The 26,779-nt window shown below is 38.7% G+C and overlaps 1 protein-coding gene across 4 annotated transcripts in view; it reads right to left on the bottom strand.

Moving 5' to 3' along the window:
• The window catches only part of Ash1l (ASH1 like histone lysine methyltransferase), a 227,482-nt gene that overhangs the window by 157,621 nt on the left and 43,082 nt on the right, over positions 1–26,779 (bottom strand). For all 4 annotated transcript variants that reach the window (XM_023713581.1, XM_023713580.1, XM_004629756.2 and 1 more), the window contains exon 3: positions 4,283–8,831. In XM_023713581.1, coding sequence (XP_023569349.1) covers positions 4,283–8,831 — 4,549 coding nt within the window. The remainder of the gene's footprint in view (positions 1–4,282; positions 8,832–26,779) is intronic.

The raw sequence follows: 26,779 nt of genomic DNA, 5'->3' as shown, positions 1-26,779 counted from the left end.
AAAAAAAAAAAAAAAATCTACAAGGCAGTCTGTGAAGGCTCAAGCCTGTCCCTCCAAGAAACAGTGAATGTCCTGAAGCTATACTTGTGAACAGCTCTACCTTCCTTCTCAGTAAGAGAAGGCGGACACAAAGTGAGATTTAGAGAATTTTCCCATCCCTAACACCAGCAACTCCCAATTTTAAGACTATAGGAATCTATAGATTGCAAAAAGACTTGTAGCTGTCCCCATTCTCCGTTCCCACTAGACTTTGCTCTTATTTTCTGAAGTATTCACTAATTCCAGGTAGTATCAGAATTGAACTGAGCTGCAGTTGGCCCAGCTGGTGATAAGAGAACTGGTAACAGAACACTGACTTAACTGAGATCTGTATTATGTGTGTGTGTGTGTGTGTGTGTGTGTGTATATATATTTTTTTTTTTTTTTTTTTTTTTGTACCGGGGATTGAACTCAGGACCCTGTGCTTGCCAGGCAAGCACTTATTCTACTGAGCTATCTCCCAGGCCCTGGCATAATTTTTTTTAAAAAATAAGAAAAAGAGAGAGAGAATTGAATTTTTATTCTTAAACTAAACATTTTTTAGTTTGAGAAAGTATATCCCTGTTTAGTTCAGGCTAGTCCTATTTTGAGACAGGGTCTCACAATGAAGTTCAGGCTGGTCTTGAACTCACAATCTTCTGTCCTCAGCCACGCTGGGATTACAAATGTGTGCCACCACACCCAGTTTAAATCAGGTGTTTCATTACATATAAATTTCCCTGCTATCTCCTTGAGGACCCTCAATCCAGGTTCACGTTTATCATTTCACCCTATGTGCCCTTTTGGGCGATTTCAATGTCCAAGTAGATGATATATTCAACAACACACACTGATATCTCATATCATCTTCACCTTAATTTCTCCATTCTTTATAAACTTCTAAACTCAAATTTTTCCTACTGAAAAAGGCCAGACACATTACACATCAAACTGTGAGTATCATGACAAACAAAAGAATGCAGGCACCTCTTAAAGAGACCCTGTTAGATCTAGGAAATATGGACTGATTATTGATGTTCTGATTACTATTTTTTGGTGGTACTGGAGATTGACCCTATGATCTGTATATAAACTGCCCTTCTCCTTTTCTTTTGGAGGTGGGGCAGGGTCTCGCTAAATCAATAAATTATCTAGGGTAGTCTTTTTTTTTTCCTTTGTACCAGGAACTATACTCACAACCTTGTGTTAAGGTGCTATATACCCAGCCCAGCCTAGGCCAGTCTTAAACTTTGGATTTTCCTATACCCAGACTGGCCTCAAATTTTATAGTGATGCTCTTGCTTCAGCCTCCCAAGTTCTGGGATTACAGGAATGCACCACCCATAGCTCAGAATTCTAAATTTTTATGCAAAAATGCCCAGATTCTCCTTAAGGAAATCTCCCCACTTTAAATTATACATCTGTGATACATACATCATTGATAAATAAGAGTATTACTAAGATAATAAGAAAGTTGTGTTGGCTCACACACTATTTTTCAAAGTTCACAAATGTTTTCCAACACCAAGGCAGCCACTGAGCAGAGTGCCACAGGCTTTCCTGCAAGTATTTATGGTGTGGTTTATCCTAATTTTTGTGCAAAGACACAAAAAACAATAAACTAAAACCAGCATTGCTACATTTACCCTGCTAATGATATCCTTTTACATCTACAATTGAGCAGCTTTAGCCTATCTATATACATGCTACCTTTATCTTTTCCTAAAAAAATTAACTGATAGTTATTTTTCATTATTAAGCAATTTAAATTTTAAGCAATTTAAATTAATTAATTTTTTGATCTTGAGTCAGGCCTTTACTATACGTAATCCAGGCTAGCTTAGAATTTGCTATGTTGCCCAGGTTGACCTCAAACTTGCCATTCTCTTGCCTCAGTCTCTTTTTACTTTTTTCTTTCTTTCTTTTTCTTTTTCTTTTTTTTTTTTTTTTTCTGTATGCAGGACAGGGTCTACAGGGTCTCACTATGTAGATCGGACGTATAGTGATTCTTCTGTTTTCAGCCTCCCAAGTGCTGGGATTACAGGAGTGCACCACCAGGCTGTCTCAATGGCCAGCTCAGTGTGTCCCAGGGGTGGGGCTGGCACGGCAGGCCAGGGATCGAACAGTGGCCCCTGCGCTCTGCCTAAGCAGGTGCTTTAGTCTGCTGATCCGGGCCTTCTTGATGCTATTTCTAGAATTATTATTTCTCTTAGTGCCCTGTTTACAAAGTAGCATAGTTTTAAGGATCAGCACCAAATTCTATTTTACCCAGAAGCTCTTTCATTTTTAGTAAATTACACTGGTAAACAAACGTTTTCAAAAATTAATTCATAGTAAAATGGTCTTGGGCTGGGGAGATAGCTCAGTGGTCTAAGCGCCTGCCTGGGAAGTGCAAGGACCCAGGTCTTATCCCTGGTACAGCATGCAGGCACGACATGCCAGCCATCAAAACTGGGCATGGTGACGCATGCTTGTAATCCCAGCGCTGGGAAGGCTGAAATAGGAGGATCACTATGAGCTGCATAGTGAGACCCTATAACAAACAAACAAAATTTTTTGAAAATGCTCTGATCTCCAGCCAAACGTCTCTAATGAGTCTCAGAACAAGATATCCAATGCTTAGTGAATACTGCCATACCAACTTTGTACAGGCAACTCAAGTCATGTACTAGAAGCCTAAGAGTACAGCTTAGGGTTAGAGGGCTAGCCCAGCATGTGTGATGGCCTGAGTTTAACCTTCAGCATAGCAAAACGAACAAAAACTATGTATTAGAAAGCAAACTCATGCTCTTTCCTAAATCTGCTCCTCTTCTAGTCTTTTCTGTCTTAGTACACAGTACCACCAACCTCCAAATACTCATATCAGAAGTCAACCTTGGTCTAATAATCACCACCATATTATTTAAATTACTTTAATTCCCTATCAGTTTCCTTGTCATTACTTTTATCTCTTCCAATTCAGTGTTCTTCACATAGGAACTAGTATGATCTAAAAATGCAAGACTGTACTCAATACTCCTGCCTTTTTTCTTTTTTCAAAGACAGAGTCTCACTGTGTTTATAGTTCAGGCTGGCCTTAAGCTCACTATGTAGTGCAGGCTGGCTTCAAACTTATAGTGATCCCTCCTGTCTCTGCTTCTCAAACACTAGGATTATAGTTGTGTGCCACCATGAATTCTCTGTCTCTTACTTTTAGGAAAAAAAAAATCCAAAATCCTTAGTATATTGTCTGGCCTTGTTCTTTCACATCTATTACTTTCTCTTTTTTTATTATTTCTTCTACCACAATGAAACATTTTTCAGTTTGTCTAATATTTAAGTTTCTTTCCCTGATCAAGTTGTTAAAACATGTACTTCACTATTGCTTTTTTTTTTTTTTTTTTTTTTTTTTTGTGGTACCAGGAATTGAATTCAGGACCCTGAGCTTATTCTACTGAGCTATCTCTTCGGCCCCTCGTATTGCTTTTCATTCAAGTCCCATCTTTTGATCCTTTGACCATAACTTAATAATTCTACGTAGATTCCATTTTCCTTGTTTTTTATTTTTACCTCTTTATTCCGATGTATTAACTTCACAGCATTCTATTAAATTAATTTATATCATTTTTTTTTCAATTATGCTATGATTTATTGACTTACCCCTCTACTCTGAATGTCTTCCTTCTCTAAGGTGAAAATGAATGAGACCAGATAACAGGTCCTTTTACTCTCTGGCAGCAATTAGAAAGTGCTTATATTTTTAAAATTCAATAACTATATGAGTAAATGAATTAAATGAATGAGTGGATTTCTATTCACCCAGCTAACTGCTGTTTATCCTTTAGTTCTCAGTTTCGGGTTACTTTCTTAGGGAAGCCTTTTCTGAGACCGATTCATGCTTTCATAGACACTTGTTCTTTCTCTCATTATCACAATTTTAATGAAACTAAATGTGATTTTATTAAGCTATCTCTTACATTAAAATGTTACTCATATCTCTGATTTCTCATTAAGGAAACTGTACACAAAAATGAACTGTTTTTCTTGGATTCTAAATATTATGTTTTGACAATGACACCTTTTTTTCAAACACCAAAGTAATACTAAGACATATACTTTTTATATTTAAGGAAAATTAGAACTTCAAAGACTTCAAAGCACATTTATAAAGATAAAACTAAAAAGGAAGACCTATTAAAACTTATACAATATCTATGAGACAATCAGTGGGAACATAAACTTACTGCTGTAACACAAATGACAGACAACAAAATTACCCTCTTACCTGTCAACGTCTGTATTGCCCTTTCACTGGAAGGCAGTGGCTCCTTTCTGTGAGGCCGATTTAGTGAAGTGTCTTGTGCAGAAAAGAGTCCAGGGCTGTCAGTTAATTTCTTCCGGCCACTGGAGTTAGGATTTGAAACTCTGCAGCTGCCTATTGCACTTGTGAAAAGGTTTGTATGTTCATCACTGCTGGCTGGCTCAGAGTTGGGAGTGAATCCACCAAGGGATAAACTTGGAGAACTTTCTGAACAGTCAATTTGTAAAGGTGCCTGCAATCCCAAGGCTAATGGACTAGATTCTGAAGTTTCTCTGTGGACCCACTGCTCTTCTCTGTTTATTAAACTCTTTGAAGGAGAAAGATGAGGGCAGGACATGTGACACCGGTGCTTTTCTTTATGCTTATATCGTTCTCCAACAGTATCCTTTCCAAATCGATAGCGCTTCAAAGACTCCAGGACAGATCTGGAAGAGCCAGTGTCCATGGAAACCTGGGGTTGTTCAGAAGAACGGTGTTCTCTGTGTTTGTGACGGTGCCTGTGTTTGTGCTCGACCATCCAACCATAGGCCATTTCAGGAGGTACACTGGGGTAAGTACTCATGGAAAGGAGAGGAGTCCTGCTGGTTGTAAGGAAGGCCTCTTGTCGAAGGAGCTTATGCTTTTTCTTATGGTATTTAGTGGGATTAAGAAGTAAATGGCCAGCGTGCATGTAGGAAGGTGGTGGAAGTGGAGTGGTAAAAGAAGGAGACGGAGGAGGTGGATAAAGAGTAGGAGGATATCTTCCATAGTAACCTAATCCTATGGGAGCAGCTGTAAGGGGTGAAGGAGAGTAAGGCATGCCATAAGAGGGATAGAATCCAGTACTAGAAAGGGGAAAACTAAGGCTATGCATAAAAGGCATTTCAGCCATTGCCTCCCTCATTTTAGGGGGCCTCCCTCTTTTCTTTTTTAAGTCAGGTTTTCGAATATAGTGCAAAGGATCTAAAGGAAAAGAAGGATGTGTATAGAAACTATTAAAGTTGATTCGAAAAATAGTTGGCAGAAGGTCTCGGGGGATAAAATGATGACTTCGGTGGGTAATCCGAATTTCACTTAGACGACTTATTAGTTCCTCCAGCTCTGCAATAAAATCTGGATCCTGTCTATTTCGAAGTTGGGGATATTTCTTTTTCCGTTTTCGTTTCTGCCTTTTGATCTTGTCATAACTGAGGTAATCATGACTTCTGCGCTTACATTTGTGTTTATGTTTTTCTTTAAGACTGCTTAAGACTGTAGATGTTTCGGGAGGGATCAGAGAAACATGCTCAAAAGAATGCCTTCTCTTTTTTTGTCCACAAAATTTTTCTGCCCTGTCTGATGTGCTGTTATTATCTGTTCCAATTCCACTATCACTAGGAATGGTCTCATCACTATGAGACTCACTGATTGGGGAAGGGGTAGCTTCTTTCAGAGATGTGAGTTCACTCAAGTGTGAAGGAGAATTTGGCAACAAAGTAGGAGGAGATAATCGCCTCCTCCCCTTTGACGCCTTTTTCATTGCAAGAGTCTGGATCATACTGCTTGGTCTAGAATGTAAATGCAAATATGGCACTGAGCTGGGTTCAACAAAACCTGGATCGCTACTTACAGGGCTCTGACCTCCACTAGTTCCAGAAGATTGAGAGCAAATAGGTGATGGAAGAATCTCAGAACTACTAACAGATGAAGGCAGTAAAGGGGGTAGGATCTGTCCTAATGCTGACCCACCTGCCTGCTGAGCTGTTTGCTCAAGAACAGCAAGGCTGGTAGGGCTACCAGACAGGATGCCATTTAAGACAGTTTTTGGTTTGCGACCCCTTCTCTTTCCTATGTAAATGGTTCCTTTCTTGCTGACATTTATTTGTTGGCCCAATTTAGAGCCAAATGTGGCAGCAAGACTTGACACTGTATTATGGAGTTTGGATTGCACTTTCCCTTTATTACTTGATTCTACAGAACTTGAAAGTATCTGATTCAACAGTTTTTTTCTCTTTAAAGTTTTCATTTTATTTATTTTGCGGATAATTGTTTTCATTAATTGTCCATTGTTTCTCCTGGTAATTTTTTTATCTGGTTCCATCTCAAGGTCACTCATACTACAGACATTTTGCCTATGGCTGTCATCTAAATCATCTGGATCCTGAAGCTGATCTTCACTCTCAAAGAAATCACTGCCACTTCTATGGTTTTCACTTTCAGACTCTAGCTTGCTTGGACTTTCGGTGGCAACAAATGGAGCTACTGATAGTACAGGTGGCTTCATCTTGACTGGTGACCTCATTTGCCTTTTAGGCCTTCCTCTCTTCTTTGGAAAAGGAGATACAGACAGACTTTGTTTGAAGGACGGAATTTCAATTTCTGGCTGTAAAATTGGGGGCTCTTGTTCTTCCTTAGACTGTAAAGAAAAAACTTTGGAGGCAGGGATTTTTAAAGTCCTTTTAGGTGGACCTTCTAGTTGAGGCATCTCCTTAGATTTAGGTCTTCCTCTTTTGGGCTTATAAATATCAGATAAGAGGTCACTAGACACACACATACTGGAAGATAATTTGTGAGTAGCAAATGACTTATGAGATGGTTTATCACTATCCGTTAACAGAGCAAGAGAAGGAGCTGCAGATTTGCTCAATTTTGGCAATCGGCGTTTAAGGAAGTCATGATCGACAAATGAAGATGATCCAATGTTTTTCATAAATTTGGCTGGCTCAGAATTACTATTTGATAATGAGCTACACGAAACATTTTTAAAAAGCTCTGATCTTTCTAATTCTAGCCCTTTTGGAGACCGACATGTGCTTCTTGCCACCACTTTAGTCCACCGAGGTTTTCTTCCTTTTCTTTTTTTTAAAGGTTTGGACTGCAAACTAGTGCTTAGGCTTTCAGCAACTTGGCAGTGTTTGTCTGATGCAGTTACCGCACCAAGTTTTAGAAAAGGCTTGCTGCTAAATAAACTAGTGAAGTTCACAACTGAAGGAGTAATTGTATGAATACTGGATTCAGTCAAACCTGGCTTTTTTCCTAGGGAAGAGCTTATTCTTGGAATATCAATATGTGTAGTTTTTGAATCATTTAGCTCTTTATCAATTCCTTTACACTCAATACTTATGCTATGACCCATTGACCTATGACTGACATTTAAGTGGGTACTTTCAGAAGTAAACTGGTTCTTTCCAACAGATTCAGAAATTTCTTCCATTAGTTCTGTGGTAGGACTTAAAAGTAAAGTATTAGGAGCCAACTGTGAAGAAGTTTCAGGAGGACTTCTTGTTAAAGGATTAATAGACACAGTAGGTGATGGAGAGGGGAGATTGCTTTCTCCTACTGCACTAAAAGGGGATTTAGCTGTAGATGCATCAGAAGCACCTCCTATTTGAAAGTCTGGAGAAGTGCAATATACGGGAGGTTGCTTTTCATGCTTTGAGGTTTCAAAAGATCCCCTTTCACCAGTTGAGAAACTGTCTTGCTGAATGCATGTTCCTTCATTAAACATTTCTTTCTCCATATTAATGATTTCCTTTCGGACTGAGAACTTTTCCAGGATGTTTTCTTTACTCTGCCGTATAATATTCTTCTCAAAAGTTTTGCTGGCGGCACTATCTTTCAGAGATTCAGAAAGTTCTTGGCCTTCATGATTACTGATATTTGTACTACAAGAAGCCTTCAGTTGTTCCTGAGTGGGGAGCAGTGCTTCAGCTTTAAGGTTTATAGCATCTTTACTGACCAGTCCTGCCACAGGACAACTCAATAGTTTCTTTCCAATGTCCTTATTAACCAATCCCATTGCTGAACTTGCTACAATCTTCTTCCCACAATCCTTAGCCACTAGGCCAACAGTAGAACCCAGTTTCTTTCCCAAGTCTTTATTAACTAGTCCAACCACAGTGCCAAGTCCTAACTTCTTGCCAGACTCCTTATTCACTAAACCTGGAACAATACCAATTCCTAGCTTCTTTCCTGTATCCTTGCTCAGCAGTCCTACTGTAGTGATAGTCCCTGGCTTTTTGCCCAAGTCTTTATTAATGAATACTGCTGTAGTGCCAGCTCCCAGTTTTTTCACAGAGTCTTTATTGACCAATCCTATTGCTGCATTAAACACTGGCTTTTTCCCAGGATCTTTAGTTACCAATCCAACTCCTGTGCTGATAGCTGGTTTTTTAATTAAGTCCTTATGTATTATTCCAGTTACAGATCCTATGCCTGCTTTCCTGATCAAATCCTTGCTAACCAATCCAGCTGTAGTGCCAGTTCCTAACTTCTTCGGTTTTGTCTTGGAAGACTTGGAAGGAGGACAAGTAGCAATAAGCTGTGCCAACTTTTCTGTTACACTAGTTCCTCCATTAAGTAACGATCTGTCCTTTAAATCAGGATCCCGGCTAAGTGTAGATGGTGTTGCATTAATGTAATCTGCCATTTCTGAGTGTACTGGAGAAAGTTTCTTAAGATTATTTTCTCCCTGTAAATGAAGATAGATGCTTTCTTCAGATTGGCATTCAATGGCTGCAACATCACCTGCTTTCTTGTACAACTTTGAAGGGTCCTAAAATTTGAACAAGAAAAAGATTTCAGAGAAATTCTTATATTCAACTTAGCATTATGATCCAACAAACTAATTAATCATGTATCATATATAACACAGTCAACAGAGCTTTCCTTTTTCAGAGACAGGGTCTCTCTATGTAGCCCAAGTTGGACCTGAATACACTACGTAACACAGGCTGGCCTTGAACTTATGGCAATCTTTCTGCCTCAGACTCCCAAATGCTAGGATGACAGGTATGTGCCATCATAACTGGCTAATAAGCAACAGGGCTTTTTACAAAACTAGCATGCATAACACTAATATCACACTCCATCAGTACATTCACTGCTATATCAAAAGCTATCACGGCACTATCTTTGTTGATCTTCCATTCTAGAAACTCAAGATACATAGATCTTTAGAAGTATCTCTACAATATTCTTTGACACTGTTTTAAACAGCAAATTAACAGTCCCATTTTTATCTCACTTTGGGCTGGCTAGTAAATACACTTTAAGAATATGTTTTTGAAAAGAGGTATTTTTAGCTATAGAAATATTTTGTTATGGCCCTCTTTCAAATAATACTTCAGTGCCTACCTCTTTCATTGACTTCAAATAAAAGTAGGACAATCTCTGACCTACTTTATTTCTTTAACTCATTCTTAATTTTAACAGTCTTGAATGAGCAGTTCTCAATGTGGGAAAACTAGAAAAAAGAATTTTCTTTTCTTTTTTCTTTTCTTCTTTTTTTTTTGCGGAACTGGGGATTGAACTCAGGCCCTTGCACTTGCCAGGGAAGCGCTTATTCCACTGAGCCATCTCCCCGGCCCCTGATCAATTCTTTTTTCTAGTTTTCCCACATTGAGAACTGCTCATTCAAGACTGTTAAAATTAAGAATGAGTTAAAGAAATAAAGTAGGTCAGAGATTGTCCTACTTTTATTTGAAGTCAATGAAAGAGGTAGTCCCTAGAATTTTCTTATTATCTTTGGAATGTGTTTTTATAAGAGTAGGGTTGGGGGGCTGGTGAGATGGCTCAGTGGTCTAAAGCACCTACTTGGAACAAGCTTGGCAAAGCACAGGCACCGCGGTTCAATTCCCCAGCACCACATGCCAGCCAGTCCCGCCCCCTGGTGGGCTGAGCTGGTCACACACACACTCACACACACACACACACACACACACACACACACAATAAATAAATGTTAAATCTACTAAAAAGTTCGCAACTATTCTCATGAAAGACTTAAATATACAAGCATGTGTATTTGTGCCTAGGCATTTAAAAAGATGACAATTTTTTCCTATGTAAATTTATAAAAGCAATGCTAGCTCAATAATACAGATTTCAGGAATTAGAAAAACATTACAATGTTCACTAGGAAAAACACATATATACACTATTTTAATAACACATGAAAAGACAAAGAACCAATGGAACAGGTTAGAAGACTCAAAAGCAAATCAAGCATGTATAGAAAAATACTTTACATAAAATATTACCATACTTACAAAATTGGTATTAACTAGAAAGTCTATATATGTTAAATTACAGCTTTTGAACAAGGAATCATACTTTGAAGATTTACTCCAAGACACACCAGGAAAAATAAGGCGTACAAGGCTGTAAAACACATCACTAATTTAACAGCAGAATTATGAATAAATCTAGATGATTATCTACAGGTACCTGATTGAAAAGACTAATCAATGTACATTTGTATAACAGAACACTAAGAACACCCCCAAAGATTATAACCATAAAGAAAACCTAAATTGTAACTAGACAGCATATTATGGTAATATACAATTGTTTTGAACTAAGATTATATAGATAATTGGGAGATATATAGATCAAATAAGTAATTATGAAGGTCACTAGGAACCAAAATTTGGGGAAGAAAAAAAAAAAGATACAAATGTGTAATCAAAAAAGAAAACCCCAGGGCAGGCCAGATAGCTCAGCAGACTAAAGTGTCTGGTTAGGCAGAACACAGGGGCCGGGGTTTGATCTCCAGCATGCCAGGCTGGTCCCATCCCTGGGATGCACTGAGATGGGTGATTGAGACTGGGCGTGGTGGTGTACACCTGCAATCCCAGCACTTGGGAGGCTGAAAACAGGAGAATCACTACAAGTCAGATCTATGTAGTGAGACCCTGTAGATGAGAGAGAGAGAGAGAGAGAGAGAGAGAGAGAGAGAGAGAGAGAGAGAGAGAGAGAGAGAGAGAGATCCTTTCATCTTTCAGTCGGAATTAGAAATGTAAATATATTCTCACCTTTCTTTACACTCTTCACCATCACCAAATCATATTATTTTGTATCTCACCCTTAGAAACAGTCATTGCTAATAGATGCTCTGGTTGGCATATGGCAAGACTGCAGTCTTGAGTATTAGAGGTATTTAATTGCTACTGGATTATCATTATTTAGGCATTTCCTAATATTTTTAAAATTGTCTATATAGTACACCTTTAAAAAAATCATCTTGGTTGGAGGCATAGCTCACCTCTCGCACAGCCAAAGCCCTAAATTCAATTCCCAGTAATGTACAACAACAATAAAACAGCTCTGACCTAGAATTTCTGCATTAAGACATTGATCATGCTTATATTTTTTTTTCCTTTTTTCCACGTTTATCATACTTCCCTCATCCTTTAAACTTTATTTCCCATTTTGTTTCTTCATCCCCATTTTGTTTTTTCTTCCCCATGGTTTTCACAAGTGCTGATTCTAACTTCACCTCTATTGTTTTTTTCCCTTTCCCTTCACATCGTAAGATCACAGCTTATGTTATTGGCTCTTGAGGTGTCACTGTTTCCTACAATCACATACTGTTGTTGTATCCTTTGTTGGTTCTATAGTTTATTAGAATTGTTTTTATAACTCCCAGAAAAACACAACATCCACACTGTACATGCAATTCATTATGCCAGACTAGCAATTGGGGGAGCTCAATTATGAATTGACAGGTATATTTGTTCAGTATTTTGAAGACATAATTCTTTTATTTTCCTACTTTTCATAGTTGCTGCTGAGAAACCTGATATTAGTCTGTCATTCCTTTATTTCATGCTTACTTTTTACTTTCAAGATTTTTTGAACTTTGATATTTTAGCGATTCACAAAGTTATTCTCAGAGAACATAAAAGTTTTGTCAATCCTTTCAAAAATCCTCCTCAGGACCTGGGCATGGTGGTACACACGTGTAATCCCAACACTTGGGAGGTTGAGACAGGAGGATTGCTGGAGTTCGAGACCAGCCTGGAGGCTACGAAGTGAGCAAAGGACAGCCCAAAATGCAGAGCGAGACCCTGACTCAAAAAAAACAACAAAAAATAAAATAAAATAAAAACCCAAACAAGCAAACAAAAACTTCTTCCTGAATCATCCATTTCTATAAAGTTATCCTTTTTAACACTGTATGTGCTCAATTCTTCCTATTGTATGGAATTCGATTTAGGACATATTGGAACACCAATTTTTTTTTGGGGGGGGGGCTGGCTCCGGCTGCCTTAAGGACAGGTATGGTGTGGCATGTGGAGCTGGGGATTTTGCAAGCCTGACTGAAACCCATGAAGGCGCTTAAACAACTGAGCTAACCGGCAAGCCCCCTGGAACATCTCTTTATTATCCTTTACTTCTACTCTTTTCTTATATATTAATCATATATAATATTTCTAGCTCTGCTACATTTTAATCAATATTCTCAATGCTATTTCCAGGACACTTTTCTTTCCATGGATGTGCCTAAATTAGATGAACTATCACTGGATGGGATCTTAAATTTTAATGCATGCATTATTTCATTAAGAAAATATAGTTTGGGGCTGGTGAGATGGCTCAGTGGTCTAAAGCACCTACTTAGAACAAGCTTGGCAGAGCACAGGGACCGCGGTTCAATCCCCCAGCACCACAAGCCAGCTGGCCCCGCCCCCTGGTGGGCTGAGCTGGCCACACACACACACACACACGTAAATAAATGAATAAAATTAAAAAAAAAAAAGAAAATATAGTTTGTATTTCTAAAAACTACATTTCAGCCAGATGTAGTGGCACATGCCTATAATCCCAGCATTAGGGAGGCTGGGAAAGGAAGATCACTGTGAATTCAAGGCCAGCCTGGGCTACATGGTGAGACCCTATCTCACCCGCTTGCCAAATAAAAAGAGAAACAAACAAACAAAGTCTGTCCCTGGTCATTTTTTATAGGCCCATTATTTTATTCTCTTTACTCTCTCTTTTTTTAATGTATTTGGTACAGGGTCTCACTACACAGCTCAGACTCAGTGCTCCTCCTGTTTTCAACTTCCCCAGCACTGGAATTACAGAGGTACACCACCATGCCCAGTCTCATGGTGGCCTGCTCATCAGGCCCAGGGGTGGGACCAGTGCAGCAAGTAGTACACTTTATTTTCTTTCTTTCTTTTTTTAAAAAAATGTATTTAGTACAGGTTCTCACTACACAGATCAGACTGTAGCGATCTTCCTGTTTACAGCCTCCCAAATGCTGGGATTATAGGCAGGTACCACCATGCCCAGTTGGAGATCGAACTGGTCCCTATATCTGTCTAAGCAGGCACTTTAATCTGCTGAGCTATCTGGCTGGCCATTTGATTTCTTGAGATAGGGTCTCTTTATGTAGTTCAAGCTGGCATTGAGGTCAATATGAAGTCTAGGCTACTCTCAAACTCGAGGTAATCCTCCTGCTCCTGGCCCGGTTAATTATTTACAGTCTTTAATATTTTCAAATATAGTTATTACATTTAGTCCAAAAAATGTATTCTTTAAAGTTCTTACATAATTTAATTGTGCTAAGATGTGTCTGCTAGTGGTTGCTGTTCATGATGAGGAATTCTTTTTTTAAATTCTAAGTTTATCCTATGAGGTGCTTTAGTGAAGGCATAAAACCAGAAAGAATCACAGTTTTCACTCCCCATCTTGAGTAGAATTAGAATAAAATGCAGGAGATATCCCCCACCCTTGTATTGAATTAAATTCCTCTCTCTCTCTCTCTCTCTCTCTCTCTCTCTCTCTCTCTCTCTCTCTCTCGTTTTTTTTTTTTTTTTTTTTTTTAATTTTGAGACAGGGTCTTGCTAAATAACTAAGTTGCTTCAGCTGGGCTCAAATTTGCAATCCTTCTGCCCCAGTCTCCCAGAGTTCTAGAATTACAGGTGTGTGTTAACCACACCTAAAGGAAATTTTTAATTCAACATTAATGGAGTAATTTTTCTGTGAGAAAGGTATATATGCAAGACAAATACCACTATTACTACATGAACGTTACCAAAAGTGTAAACAGACAATTCACATTAGAAAACTAACAAAAGAACAAGAAAAAACTCACTGATATAAGGTATAAGAACAAGATCAAACTCACTGATAAAGTAAGAAATACAGAATCAAAAACAGGAATTTCAGATTTTGCTATTACTATGTATGACTGCCAAGGACAGAAGAATTTTAAAAATGATAAAAAACACTATGACAAAAATATTTAAAAGCACTATAAAGTATTTACAGACACTAATGAAAAGCTACAAAGGAGACATACAAAAGAATAAAAGTTGGGGCTGGGGACACAGCTCAGAGGAATAAGTGCTTCCCTGGAAAGTACAAGGGCCTGCGTTCAATCCCTGGTTCTGCCAAAAAAAAAAAAAAAAGTCACAAAAATATTTTATGCTATCTTTTAAGAGATATTATTGAGATGGCCGGCCAAATAGCTCAGTGGATGAAAGTGTCTGCTTTGGCAGACACAGCGCCCCGGGTTTGATCTCTGGCATGCCATGCTGGCCCCACTCCCTGGGGTACACTGAGATGGCAATTGAGACTGGTTGTGGTGGCACACACCTGTAATCCCAGCTCATTGGGAGGCTGAACACAGAATCACTATGAGTCAGATCTACGTATGTAGTGAGACCCTGTAGATCCTCACTAACATACAGAAAAAAAAAAGATGTTATTAAATAATACTTAAAAACAAATTTTTTACCAAGACATCTGGCTTCAGTTTCAAAAAATTATTTACTAAATCCTCCTTTCATGCCATTTCTAGTATCATAAAACTTGAGAGTAAGTAACTACAGAAAAATGATTGTTGGGCTGGTGAGACAGCTCAGCAGTCTTGAAGTGCCTGCTCAGGCAAGCTTAGGCAAGTGCAGAGGACTGCAGTTCCACCCCCAGCACCACATCAGGCTAGCCCCGCCCTCAGGGCAGGCTGAGCCAGCCAAAAAGATAAAAAAATTGTCTAAATTTTAAAAAAAGAAAAGAGATTACTTATTAATCATCACTTTCACGAACTGTAATATAAACAAGGCATTCCATTCAGGCTAATGGTTATGATTGGACTATTTTAAAATTTTTCTTTTTTCCTGTATTTTAGGGGTCTACAGGATGTTCAGGGTCTCATTACTAGATTGGACTCTTAGTGATTTGCCTGTTTACAGTCTCCCAAGAACTGGGATTACAGGTGCATGCCACCACTCCCAGTCTCAATTGCTGTCTCAGCGCAACCTGGGGGCGGGGCTAGCACAGCAGGCCCAGGGATTGAACCCCTGGCCCCTGTGCCTGCTTGCAGGTGCTTTATTCCACTGAGCTATTTGGCTGGCCTGGACTATTTTAAAATAAAAGCAAGTATTCTGGGGGCCTGACCATTAGCTCAATTGTTTAAGAGCCTGCTTAAACAAAGCAGTCAGGATCAGGATACTATGGTTCGATCCCCAGATCCGCATGCCTTACCAGACTTGCCCTTAAGTCATCCAGAACCAGCCAAAAAAAAAAAAAAAAAAAAGAAAAATCTTACTGAACTTTTGGGGCCAGGGAGATAGCTCAGTAGAATAAGAGCTTGCCTAGCAGGCACAAGGGCCTGAGTTCAATCCCCGGTTCCGCAAAAAAAAAAAAAAAAAAAAAAAAAAAGAGGCAAGTATTCTATTTGAAATGTGGAGTAAAGAAATTTCTTAGGGATATCTTGTACTGAAATTTAGTAAAGTCAATTATATGTATTACTTCAAAAGTGAAATGCTGAGTGATTACTATGGAAATTGTTTATTTCAAATCCTAATATGGCAACTACCAAACAACTGGAAAAAAAAATCAACTATTTCATAGGTCTTTTTTAGTTTAATATTGTGGTAGCGCATAACGACCCCAGGATCTTTGCATCAAACTGCATCCCTAGCCCTTTTCATTCTGAGATACGATCTTGTTAAGTCACTAAATTGTCCAGGCTGGATTTAAACTCACAATCTTCTTTTTGTCTCAGACTTTCTTTTTTAGACAAAGTCTCACTAAGTAGTTCAGGCTGGCCTTGAGATCACTTTGTAGCCTAGGCTGGTCTTGAACTTGCAACAATCCTCTTGCCTCAGCCTCCCAAATCCTGAGATTACAGGTTTGTCTCAGACATTTAGAGTGCTGGGATTACAGGTGTGTGCTATCATGTTCAGCTTCTACTGTTCTTTAATTTTTTCATTTATTTCTGTTCTGATCTTTAGTGGAATAAAAGACACTTCAAAAATGAATCCATGCATTTACGGTCAACTGACCCCGTGTGTGTGTGTGTGTGTGTGTGTGTGTGTGTGTGTGTGTCCCTGCCCAGCTTTATGTAAAGATCCAGTCAACTGGTTCTTGACAAAGGTATCAAAAGCAAGGGAGAGGGCTGGGGAGATAGATCAGTAGAATAAGCGCCTGACTGGTAAGCGCAGGGTCTTGAGTTCAATCCCCGGTACTGCTAAAAGAAAAAAAAAAAAAAAAAGCAAGGGAGAAAGAACTGGATCATTACATAGTATTGGGACAACTAGACATCAACATGTATAAGAATGAAATTAAACCTCTCTCACCATATAAAAAAATTAACTCAAAATTGATTAAAGACTATAATATTACTGAAAGAAAACACAAGGGAAAAGTTCCATGAATTTGATCTGATAATAAGATTTTGCATATGATAATGAATTTTTGCATATGATCTCAAAATCAAAGGCAAACGGTATGGTTTGGATATGATTTGTGTTTCCATCAAGGGTTCACATGTTGAGATTTATTCCTCATTGGGAGGTATTATTGTTATAGGTAGCCAAATTAGATAAAAATATTAATAGGCAGTCAGACAGGGTCAGGCCCTTAAAGGAGACAGCACAAAAGAAGCCACCCTGCAACTGTGGGAGGGACAGATGCTCCTGCTGTGAGCCAGACCTAAAAGACGTAAAGGCCAAACAAATGCTAGAAGAGTAGCACCTGAGATTGATATTCTAAATAGGTATCCATCACCTGGAAAGACCCAAGTGAGTCACTAACCCAACCCCCAACAGGAAAAGACCCTGTCCCATATTCATGCCTGTTTGCTACGATACTCACTTTCCCATTTGATACTGGATTTAATCAGTTTTACCTGAGCCATTAATGGTACTTGTAATTCCATTGGTTGACCATAGTTTTGTCCCACCTCCTGCCCACCGAAGTGAGTTCCCATTCTCTCTACCTTAGCCTCACATGGTTTTACACTATAAAAGTCCCTGGAAGAGACAGCTTCCTGGGGAACTATCCACTCAGGCCCTTCTCCTGTCCCTTTCTTGGACAGGAGTTTTCTTTCTCTCAATAAATATATTCTGCTCATAACCTCTGTTTGTTCCTAAAATTCATTCTTCAGTTTTAGAGAACACAAACGCATGCAGGTCAGGTTGGGAGATCGTTTTTCCCTATGTCACTTGGAGGTTCCCCATATGGTTTGGAGGTCACCCATCCAAGATCAGTTTTTCTCCCTGTATCATTATGAAAGTGGAAACCTAAATTTACAATGTTCAGAGGTAGGACCTTTGGACAAGGACAAGGATTAGATTATATATCAAAGGTTAGCCCCCTCAACTTAATATTGGTCCTGGAATTTTTTGTTTTGTTTGTGAAACAGGGTTTTGCTATTTAGTTAAGGCTGGCTTTGGACTCACATTATAACCCATGTTGGCCTCAAATTCATCACAGTCCTCCAGCCTTAGCCTCCAGAATGCTGAGATAATATGCATGTACCATTACAGTTTAAAACTTGATAGTTTTATAAGAGGAAGAGACACCCACAATTTATTATTCCCTCCTTCTTGCAACATGATGCCCTCCCTCTGACATGCTGGTATTCTCCTAGGAAGAAGGCACATGAGGGATTAAAGCGCCTACAAGCAGGCAGAGGGGCCAGGGGTTCGATCTCCATGCCTGCCTTGACACCCCCCCCCCCAGGGCAGCAACTGACTGGGTGCAGCAACTGACTGGGTGTGGTGGCACACATCTATAATCCCAGCTCTTGGGAGGCTGCAAACAGGCAGATCACTAAGAGTCTGATCTAGTAGTGAGACCCTGAACAACCTGTAGACCCTTCTCTAAAATACAAATAAATAAATAAAAGATGGGCCAAATCTTAAAACAACACATAAGAATGAACCACAGGTAGTATAAGAAAAATACTAAGTGCCACTAATTATCAATGTGAATCAAAACCACATTCCATAAAATGGCTATTATCAAAAAGACAAAGGGTAGTCAGGCATCCTGGGGCATGTCTGTAATCCTAGCTATAGGCTGAGTGAGGCCAGATTAAGCAAATCAGCCACACTTTCTCAAAACAAAAAACAAAAGAACAATGGCTAGGAACATTGCTCAGTAATAATAAGAAATAAATAAGAAAAGAAAAATAAATAATAAAAAAAAAGTTTTAACGAAAGCTTAAAATTATGTTCTTCAGATAACCATACAACACAGGAAGACAAAATTGCTTACAATTTTCTTTCGTCTAAGACAGTAATGTAGCCAGTGGCAAAGTTCGATAGGAAAGTATAAGTGCCATGGCAATTACAAGATCCTAGCCAGACACATGAGTGCAGATCAGTTCCTAAAGCACAGCATATATATTTCTCCCAAGCAGTCTAACGGGGTTTTCAACTGGATGGTTTAGACCAGACATCAGCCTGGAGTAGGATCATAGCACCACCTCTCAGGACCCAGATGTAAGAGGTTCTAGAGGGTTTCTAAGATTCAGACAGTGTAAAAGGAGAAGTGGGCTATGAAGGTCTTGCTATCTTGCATTTCTTCAAGTAATATTTCTTGCTTTCTCCATAGTGTCCTTTAATTGGTTTTTCTCAGCCTAAGCTTGCTCTGCAGAGCTAGTTTTTCCCCTATTCTTTACTTTTCCTTCCTTGAATACAATTTGTCAATGCTTTTTCCCTGTTCTGTTCAATTATTTGTTCAAGAGAAGAAGAACCTGGTAACTTTTAATAGGCAAGCCACTTTTACAAGCAGTCTACTCATTTTGAGGGGTTTTGTTTTGTATTTGGCATTTTGAAATAAGCCAAATTTATGGTGGTCCTTCACTTATCCTAGAGGTTAGCATTCCAGACATGACCACGATAATTGAAACCAGCAAAGTAGCGATGTCTTATTTATTTTAGTATTTGTATATATTTTACGGCTTTAAAAACACTTCCCACACTTCTACAAACACTTCTAATGTTCTTAACTATGTTCTAAACTCGTAAACCTACATAATTTTAACAACATACATATTCTCTACGGTACTGAAAAATTCCACAATATAGTGAAAAATCTTTGATAAATAGATTAATATTTTTTGAAAACCTGAGAAACTGAGTCCATGAAAGTCAAACCATAAAACAGCAAGGGACTACTGTATGTAGTCCAGGCCAGCCTTGAACTTCACCTTGCTGTGTAGTACAGGCTGGCCAGGAACTTCCTACCCTCTTTGCTCAGTCTCCCTATAGCTGGGATTACAGACATGCACCATCAACAATGCAACTGAATAGTATACTCTTATCAAATGATGTGGGCTATGCCTGTAACTCTATTATAGGCAGCTAAGTAAGACAAATCAATATTCAGTCAGACAGACTGGGCTCTTAGGTCATCAGACATCAGAACTGTGGCTTGGAGCACATCTGAAAAAAGAGACCCCAAGATAAAGCCACAATGGCCAGACTGGCATACTTCCCTAAGGGACAGGCAGAATTTAGGGCTATATAGTAATCAGTACCACCCAGTCCAATAAATCCAGATATGCATCAGACACCTAGGTGGGTGACTGGAACACCTGGACTCACTGTTTCCCCAAAATGTTCCTGTTTTAGAAGTCATAGATAAGCCACGGTTAACAATGTCAATCATATACCCTTGCCCTGCTCTGTGACTGGATCATTATTACCTAAGCAGCTATACTTATAGTCCTATAAATTGATTATAGTTTGATCCACATTGCACACTCATCATTGTCTTTGCTATACAAATTACCCCTAACAAAGGGCATCCACAGCAATCCACTTGGGAACTCTCCAGCCTCTCAGGAACCATCTCTCAGTAAACTTTTCATACTGTTAACCTTCACTAGGTCTGGGGAAATGGCTCAGTAGAATAAGTGCTTGCCTGGCAAACGCAAGGGTCTGAGTTCAATCCCCAGTTCTGGGAAAAAAAAAAAAAGAAAGAAAGAAAGAGAAAAACATTAAAAAAAACCTTTGCTGGCTGTTTTTTTTGTTGTTGTTTGTTTGTTTTTAAGACATGGTTTGCTATGCAGCCCAGGCTGGCTTGAACTAACAGCAATCCTCCTGCCTCATCCACCAGAGTGCTGGGATGTGAAATTCCAGGGAAATTGCTGCTGCCATGGAGAACATGGGCATTGTGCCTAGTGTTTTCTTCTCTACTTCCAAATACCTCTAGCTCTAACAATTTCCAAAGTAAACAATTAAGAGATGGTAAAGCAACAGAACTCAACATAGCAGTACTTAAGGTGTACCTATACACCCTCAGGTCCTGCTTCAATATTTTGTTAACAAGGACTAACACAGGAGTAAAAGGATTGCATTCTGGACTTCATAAAACAGGGGCTGGAGGCATAGCTCAGTGGTTTAAGCACCTGCCTAGCAAGCACAAAGACCAAGGTTCGATCCCTGGTAACCGCATGCTGTATCAGTCCCAGAACCTCAGGTGCACTGTGTCAGTCCCCGAGCCAGGTGTGGTGGCATACACCTGTACTCCCAGCTCTGGGGAGGCTAAGACAGGATCACTAAAAGTTTGAGCTGTGTAGCGAGACCCTGTTCCAAATAAAAAGAAATTTAAAGAACAAAATAAAAATAAATTGTAAAAGAAAGAAATGTGTTCACAGATGACACCAAGCCCACAGAGCATAGGCAAATCTCAAATTCTCTGGTTAGATCAAAGACTAAACCCCAAAATATTTTTTTTTCTCTCTCTTTTTTAAGGACTAGGATAAATAAAATAATTCACAATAGTAATCAATAAAAAATTATTTCACTTGGGCTCTTCAGGTACCATATGGTACTCATTAATAGATAAATCACTAAGATCAGTTAAGTGCTTTCAAAAGGTTTTTGACATATAAAAAACAATTAAAACTAAGAAGCTGATGTACAGTTGTTTTTAAACAGAGATGCTAAAGACAGCATAATCTGCCATTTTCTTTTTCTTTTTTCTTTTTCGGTGCTGGGGATTGAATTTAGGATCCCGTGCTTGCCAGGCAAGTGCTCATTCTACTGAGCTATCTCCCCGGCCCTGCCATTTTCTGTTATACTGAAATGTTTGAAGAAAAGTATTTCTATTACTTTTTTTTGTAAGTTTTTAATAAGATTAGTAAGATTTCTTTTTGGATAGAACAAAGATAACCTTTAATAGAAAATTATGAAACAGATCCAGGTAGTAGTGTTATTAAAAATAATACTCATTTCTTAAAAACAGGTAAGTAGGGCAGGGGAGATGGCTCAGTAGAATAAGCGCTTCCCTGGCAAGTGCAAGGGACTGAGTTCAATCCCCGGTTCCAACAGAAAAAACAAACAAACACAACAGGTAAGTACTGATTATGAGATACAAAAATTGTATTATATATTTTTAGCAAATTACAGAAAATACGAGTTCAATTGTGAACAGTAAAGAAACATTTTTAGGACTAGGGAAAGAAATCCTATTCTCCAGCTATATTTTAAGGGTTGTATTTTGGTGGTGTTGATGGGATTTATTTTATACTTAAAGATCCTATTTTCAATCTCAGTAGGCATTTTTGCTCCCTGCCATACTGGGTGGGAATTGAACCCAGGTCCTCGTATGTGCTAGAAAATCACTCTACAACTAGGCTACATTCCTAGTCCTTTTTTTTGAGACAGGATCTCACTAGTGGCCCAGAGTGTGTGTGTGTCCGTCTGTCTGTCTCTGTCTGTCTCTCTCTGTCTCTTTCAGGCTGTCTTTCTGGGAAGATGGCTCAGTGGAATAAGCACTTCCCTGGCAAGTACAAGGGCCCGAGTTCAATCCCCAGTTCCACCAAAAAAAAAAAAAAAAAAAAAACTTGCAATCTTCCTGCTCAGTCTCCCAAGTAGTTGTTTTTTTGTGTTTTACAGTACTGGGAGTTGAATCCAGCCAGAGTCTTCTCATTGAGTGATATCCTTAGCCCTTTATTTGTGATTCTGGGACAGTATCCTGATAAGTTGCCCAAGCCGAGGATGAATTTGGCAGTCCTCCTGCCCTCACACACTGAGAATACTGGGATTATAGGTATGGAGTACCATGCCTGACTGTGAACTGCTTTCAAGGCATTTTCTGTGTTGGTCATGAAATGCAAATGGTAAAAAAATAACCCAAACACTCAGGAGCTATCACTACCAAGAAATAAGTGATTATGCTATAACCACGCCATATGTTAAAAACAAGTAAGTGTAGGCTAGGAAGACAGCTCAGTGGTTTTAAATGCCTGCCTGGCAAGCACAAGATCCCAAGTTTGATCCCTGGTACTGGGGGAAAAAAAGTGCAATGGTAGTACAGAGACTAAATCAATTGTCTCAGAATTCCAAGGAGCATTTCACAGAATTGGGTAATGTTTTCAGCAGGGTCTTATTCTTATTGCCTCTACATTTTTCTTCCTTAGCTGGGTGTGGTGGTACACATCTATAATCTCATTACTCCAAAGGCTGAGGTGGCAGAATCATTGTGAGTTTGAGACCAGCCTTGGCTACAAAGTGAGCACGTCTACTGAATAGTGAGACCCTGTCTCAAAAAGACAAAAACAAACATTTTTCTTCCTTTCTTTGCTGCATCAATTTTGTCATTTGCTTTTTATTTAGGAATTTAGTAACACTAAATTTACTTCTATAATTTTTGTCATGGGTAATTTAGTTTTTAAAGTAGAGAAAAATAGAAGGAAAAAAGTCACCTAAATATGATTATAAAATTTCTACTGTTTGGGGGAACTACCCGCTCTCCCCCCCTTCCTGTCCCTCTCTCAAACAGAAGCTTTCTTTCCCTCAATAAATATATTCTGCTCATAACTTCCATTTGTTCCTAAAATTCATTCTTTGGTTTTATTTTTTTATTTTTTTTTAATTTTTTGTTCCTCGAATGCCTTCAGGGCACTTTTGGCCAGGGGGAGAGGTGTGAGGTTCGAACTCCAGCAACCTGAGGCTGACAGCTTTGTGGAAGCAGCCACTTAAAGGCCTGAGCTAGGGCCAGGCCCCCTATAAGGATTTTTTTTTTTTTTTTAATTTTTTGTTCCTCGAATGCCTTCAGGGCACTTTTGGCCAGCGGGAGAGGTGTGAGCATTCTTTGGTTTTAGAGAACATGAACTTGTGCAGGTCAGATCCAGAGCCCTATGTCATTTGGAGGTCACCCACCCGAGACCAGTTTTACTCCCTGTGTCATTTTGGAGTTTCCCACCAAGATCATTGGACAGAGATTCAAAGCTGTAATGAAAATGCATGATGTCTATTGAGGGCCTTTAGATAGAACCTCTGAAGAATATATCTGACTGCAGATCAACAACTACGACCCATTTCAGCTTGAAGCCAGAGCGGTCATCACTCATAGTTCCCTCATGGCAGTTCAGGTTACTTCTTCAGAGGGGGGACTGTTGTAGGCAGCCGAGTTAGATAGAAATATTATAGGCAGTTAGACAGGGTCAGGCCCTCAAGGAGACAAGATGGAAGACAAGGTGACTACAACTTGGAAGAGACAGACACTCCCATATGGGCCACACCTGAAGACCAAGACAAAAAGAGGAAGCACAGCTACATACTTCTCTAGGGATGGGCATTAGGGATTGATATCCTAAATAGTATCAATCAACTTGAAAGAGCCCAAATGAGTCACTAACCCAACCCCCAACAGGAAGAGACCCTGTCCAGTATTCATGCCCGTTTTGCTACGTGACTCGCTTTCCCATTTGATACTGGATTTAATCAATTTAACCTGAGCAATGGTGCTTGTAATCTCATTGGTTGACCATAGTTTTGTCCCACCTCATGCCCAACTAAGCAGTTCCCATGTCTTCTCCACCACCTTATTCTAAGTTGTTGGTTTTTTTTTTTTTTTTTTTTTTTTTCAGAACTGGGTATTGAACTCAGGCCTTTGTGCTTGCCAGGGAAGTGCTTATTCTACTGAGCTATCTCCACGGCCCCCTCTCCACCACCTTAAACCCGCCTCACCACATGGTTTTCCTTTATGAAAGTCCCTAGAAGAGACAACTTGGGGGGGTGGGGAGAGACTATCTGCTCCGGCCCCTCCTCCTGTCCTTTCAGACAGGAGCTTTCTTTCTCTCAATAAATATATTCTGCTCATAAAAAAAATTCTACTGTTTGATAATTCCTTTCATAATTATCCAACCATTATAACCAACAAACTGCTTTTTCCTCTGTCTGGCTTGTGATTTTGGCAGTTATTTTGGAACTTCCAATCCATATACAATCAAGAACTAGACAAGAAACAACAGCCTAATTACTAGGAATTTTGCCGAAAAATAAAAAAGTAGTGTTTAGAATACTCAATCTTGTTTTCCTGCTTTTAGTGGGAAACTTACAACTAAACTTTGCAAAGGTGAAGATCGCCTTCCTGCTTTTACATATATTCTTGGATATTAGTAATTCAAGATAGCTTTGCTAAAAATAGCTAGTGCATACAACTACCTGTTATGGTAATTTAGTTCTACAATGTCTCCCACAGTGTGGGTTGTGGGGTTAATCATTAGTGATTAATCCACTCATGTAGGGCCGGGGAGATAGCTCAGTGGAATAAGCACTTGCCTGGCAAGCAAAAGGACCTGAGTTCAATCCCTGGTTCTGGAAAAAAAAATAAAAAATCCACTCATGAGTTTACCACTGAAAGCATTTTTAAGAGAAATGATATGGGTATATCGCCCTCTTTAAATCTTCCCTTCTTTTTCTACTTCCTTGCTATCCTGTCCTGAACAGCTTTCTTCTTTTCTTCCACCATGCTATTTTTTCTTTACAGCCAAATGATTTTAGTCAGAACAAACCTTTCCACCTTTAAATTGTGGTGTTAAGTATTTTGTCCTAGTGACATGGAAAGTGACTAACTTTGCATTTTTCTCAAAATGCCTTTGTACTCCTTTTAAAATCTGACTTCCTTGTATAGTTGCAATATTCTGTATTCTTTATACACTGGGATGTTTTCCAAAATTGAAGGTGAAAATCAGTAAAGTAAATCAAGACTTCTTTAAAAAAGGAAGCAGAGGACCAAGAAGATAACAGTATAAGCGCCTGTCCAGCAAACACATGGGTCCCAAGTTCAATCCTGGATACCAAAAAAAAAAAAGGGAGCAGAAAAGACAAACTAGGTATTATTTCAAGAGTGAGTTCTGATCACAACATTAGTTTAACAATATAAGTGATTTCTGATGTTTTTCTTAACACTATCTTCTTTTGATAATCTAGTCTCCCAATTTAGGTAATATATTTGACAAATTAAAGTCTTAGACCATAAACCTAGGGGAAAAAAAGAACATAAATCTGTATTAAAGATCTATATACACAGTAAGTGATTCCAAGGAAATCATAGTTAATATATAAGCTACTATTCCTCTTACTATACTTAAGTATATAAAAGTTTCTTTTCTAAACAAAAACTAATCTTTTGGAACAGAAATTATAATTATGGCTATACATTCCATTTGTGTATTAAAGGCTAAAATATCATAAACTAAATTAACAGATGACAACATGTTACCCAATATAGCACCAAGTAACAATCCTACGTGACCTAATTTATGACTGACTACACAGCAGTAGTGAAATATCTACTCTTCCCAATTTCTTTCTGCTCAACCTATTTTTAATTTTTAATTATCTTCCATAGGAAACATATTTTAATTATCTTTCATTTGTCACAAAAGCATGTTTGCTAAACTGTGCTTATATATAACAAGTTATTCTATAAAATATAAAACTGGAATTTAACTTCTAAAAAGAAATGTATCATTGCCTTGTAAGTTAGTGTGATAACTACAGGTAAATATTATGACTCCCAAGGGCTGGGGAGATAGCTCAGCCTGAGTTCAATCCCCAGGACCACCAAAAAAAAAAAAAAAAAAAAAAAAATTATGACCCCACTTTCTAAAATATTACTGGAGAAGAATGAATGTACCATTCTGGCAATTTATGAAATGACACAGAGGGCACATGATGTTGCAAGAAAGCTAAATTCAATTTTTTGTAGGAAATTTACAACAAAGTTTTCCTTTCCACTTTAGAAATAAAAAAGGAAGTAAGAAAATCTGCTCAAAAGTTAACAATGTAGGGGCCGGGGAGATGGCTCAGTGGAATAAGCGTTTCCCTGGCAAGCACAAAGCCTGAGTTCAATCCCTGGTTTGGGGGGGGGGGGGGGAGTGTTAACAATGAACATATTTTCTTATAAAACCATCAGGAGATTTCTACCAGTCAAATACCTCATTAAATACTATGAAAACTCTATTACAATGAAGTAACTTAAACCAACATAAGGATATAATATTTATTGCACTTCTGGCCATAGAAAAAGTTAAGAAAAATCTCCAAAAGGCTAAGAGAAAAAAGAAAGAAAGAAAGAAAGAAAGACTCTCAATAAAAATATGGAATGGGGAGAAAACACTCTCTCAGGCTTTCACAGAGAGCACATTGGCCAAGCAATGGCTGTGACTCATCCACATGGCTG

The sequence above is a fragment of the Octodon degus genome, unplaced genomic scaffold (assembly GCF_000260255.1).
Source record: "Octodon degus isolate 3935 unplaced genomic scaffold, OctDeg1.0 scaffold00032, whole genome shotgun sequence".
In the NCBI taxonomy this organism is placed as follows: domain Eukaryota; kingdom Metazoa; phylum Chordata; class Mammalia; order Rodentia; family Octodontidae; genus Octodon; species Octodon degus.
The sequence above is the reverse complement of the archived record's forward strand: the minus strand, read 5'-3'. Positions and strand labels throughout refer to the sequence as shown.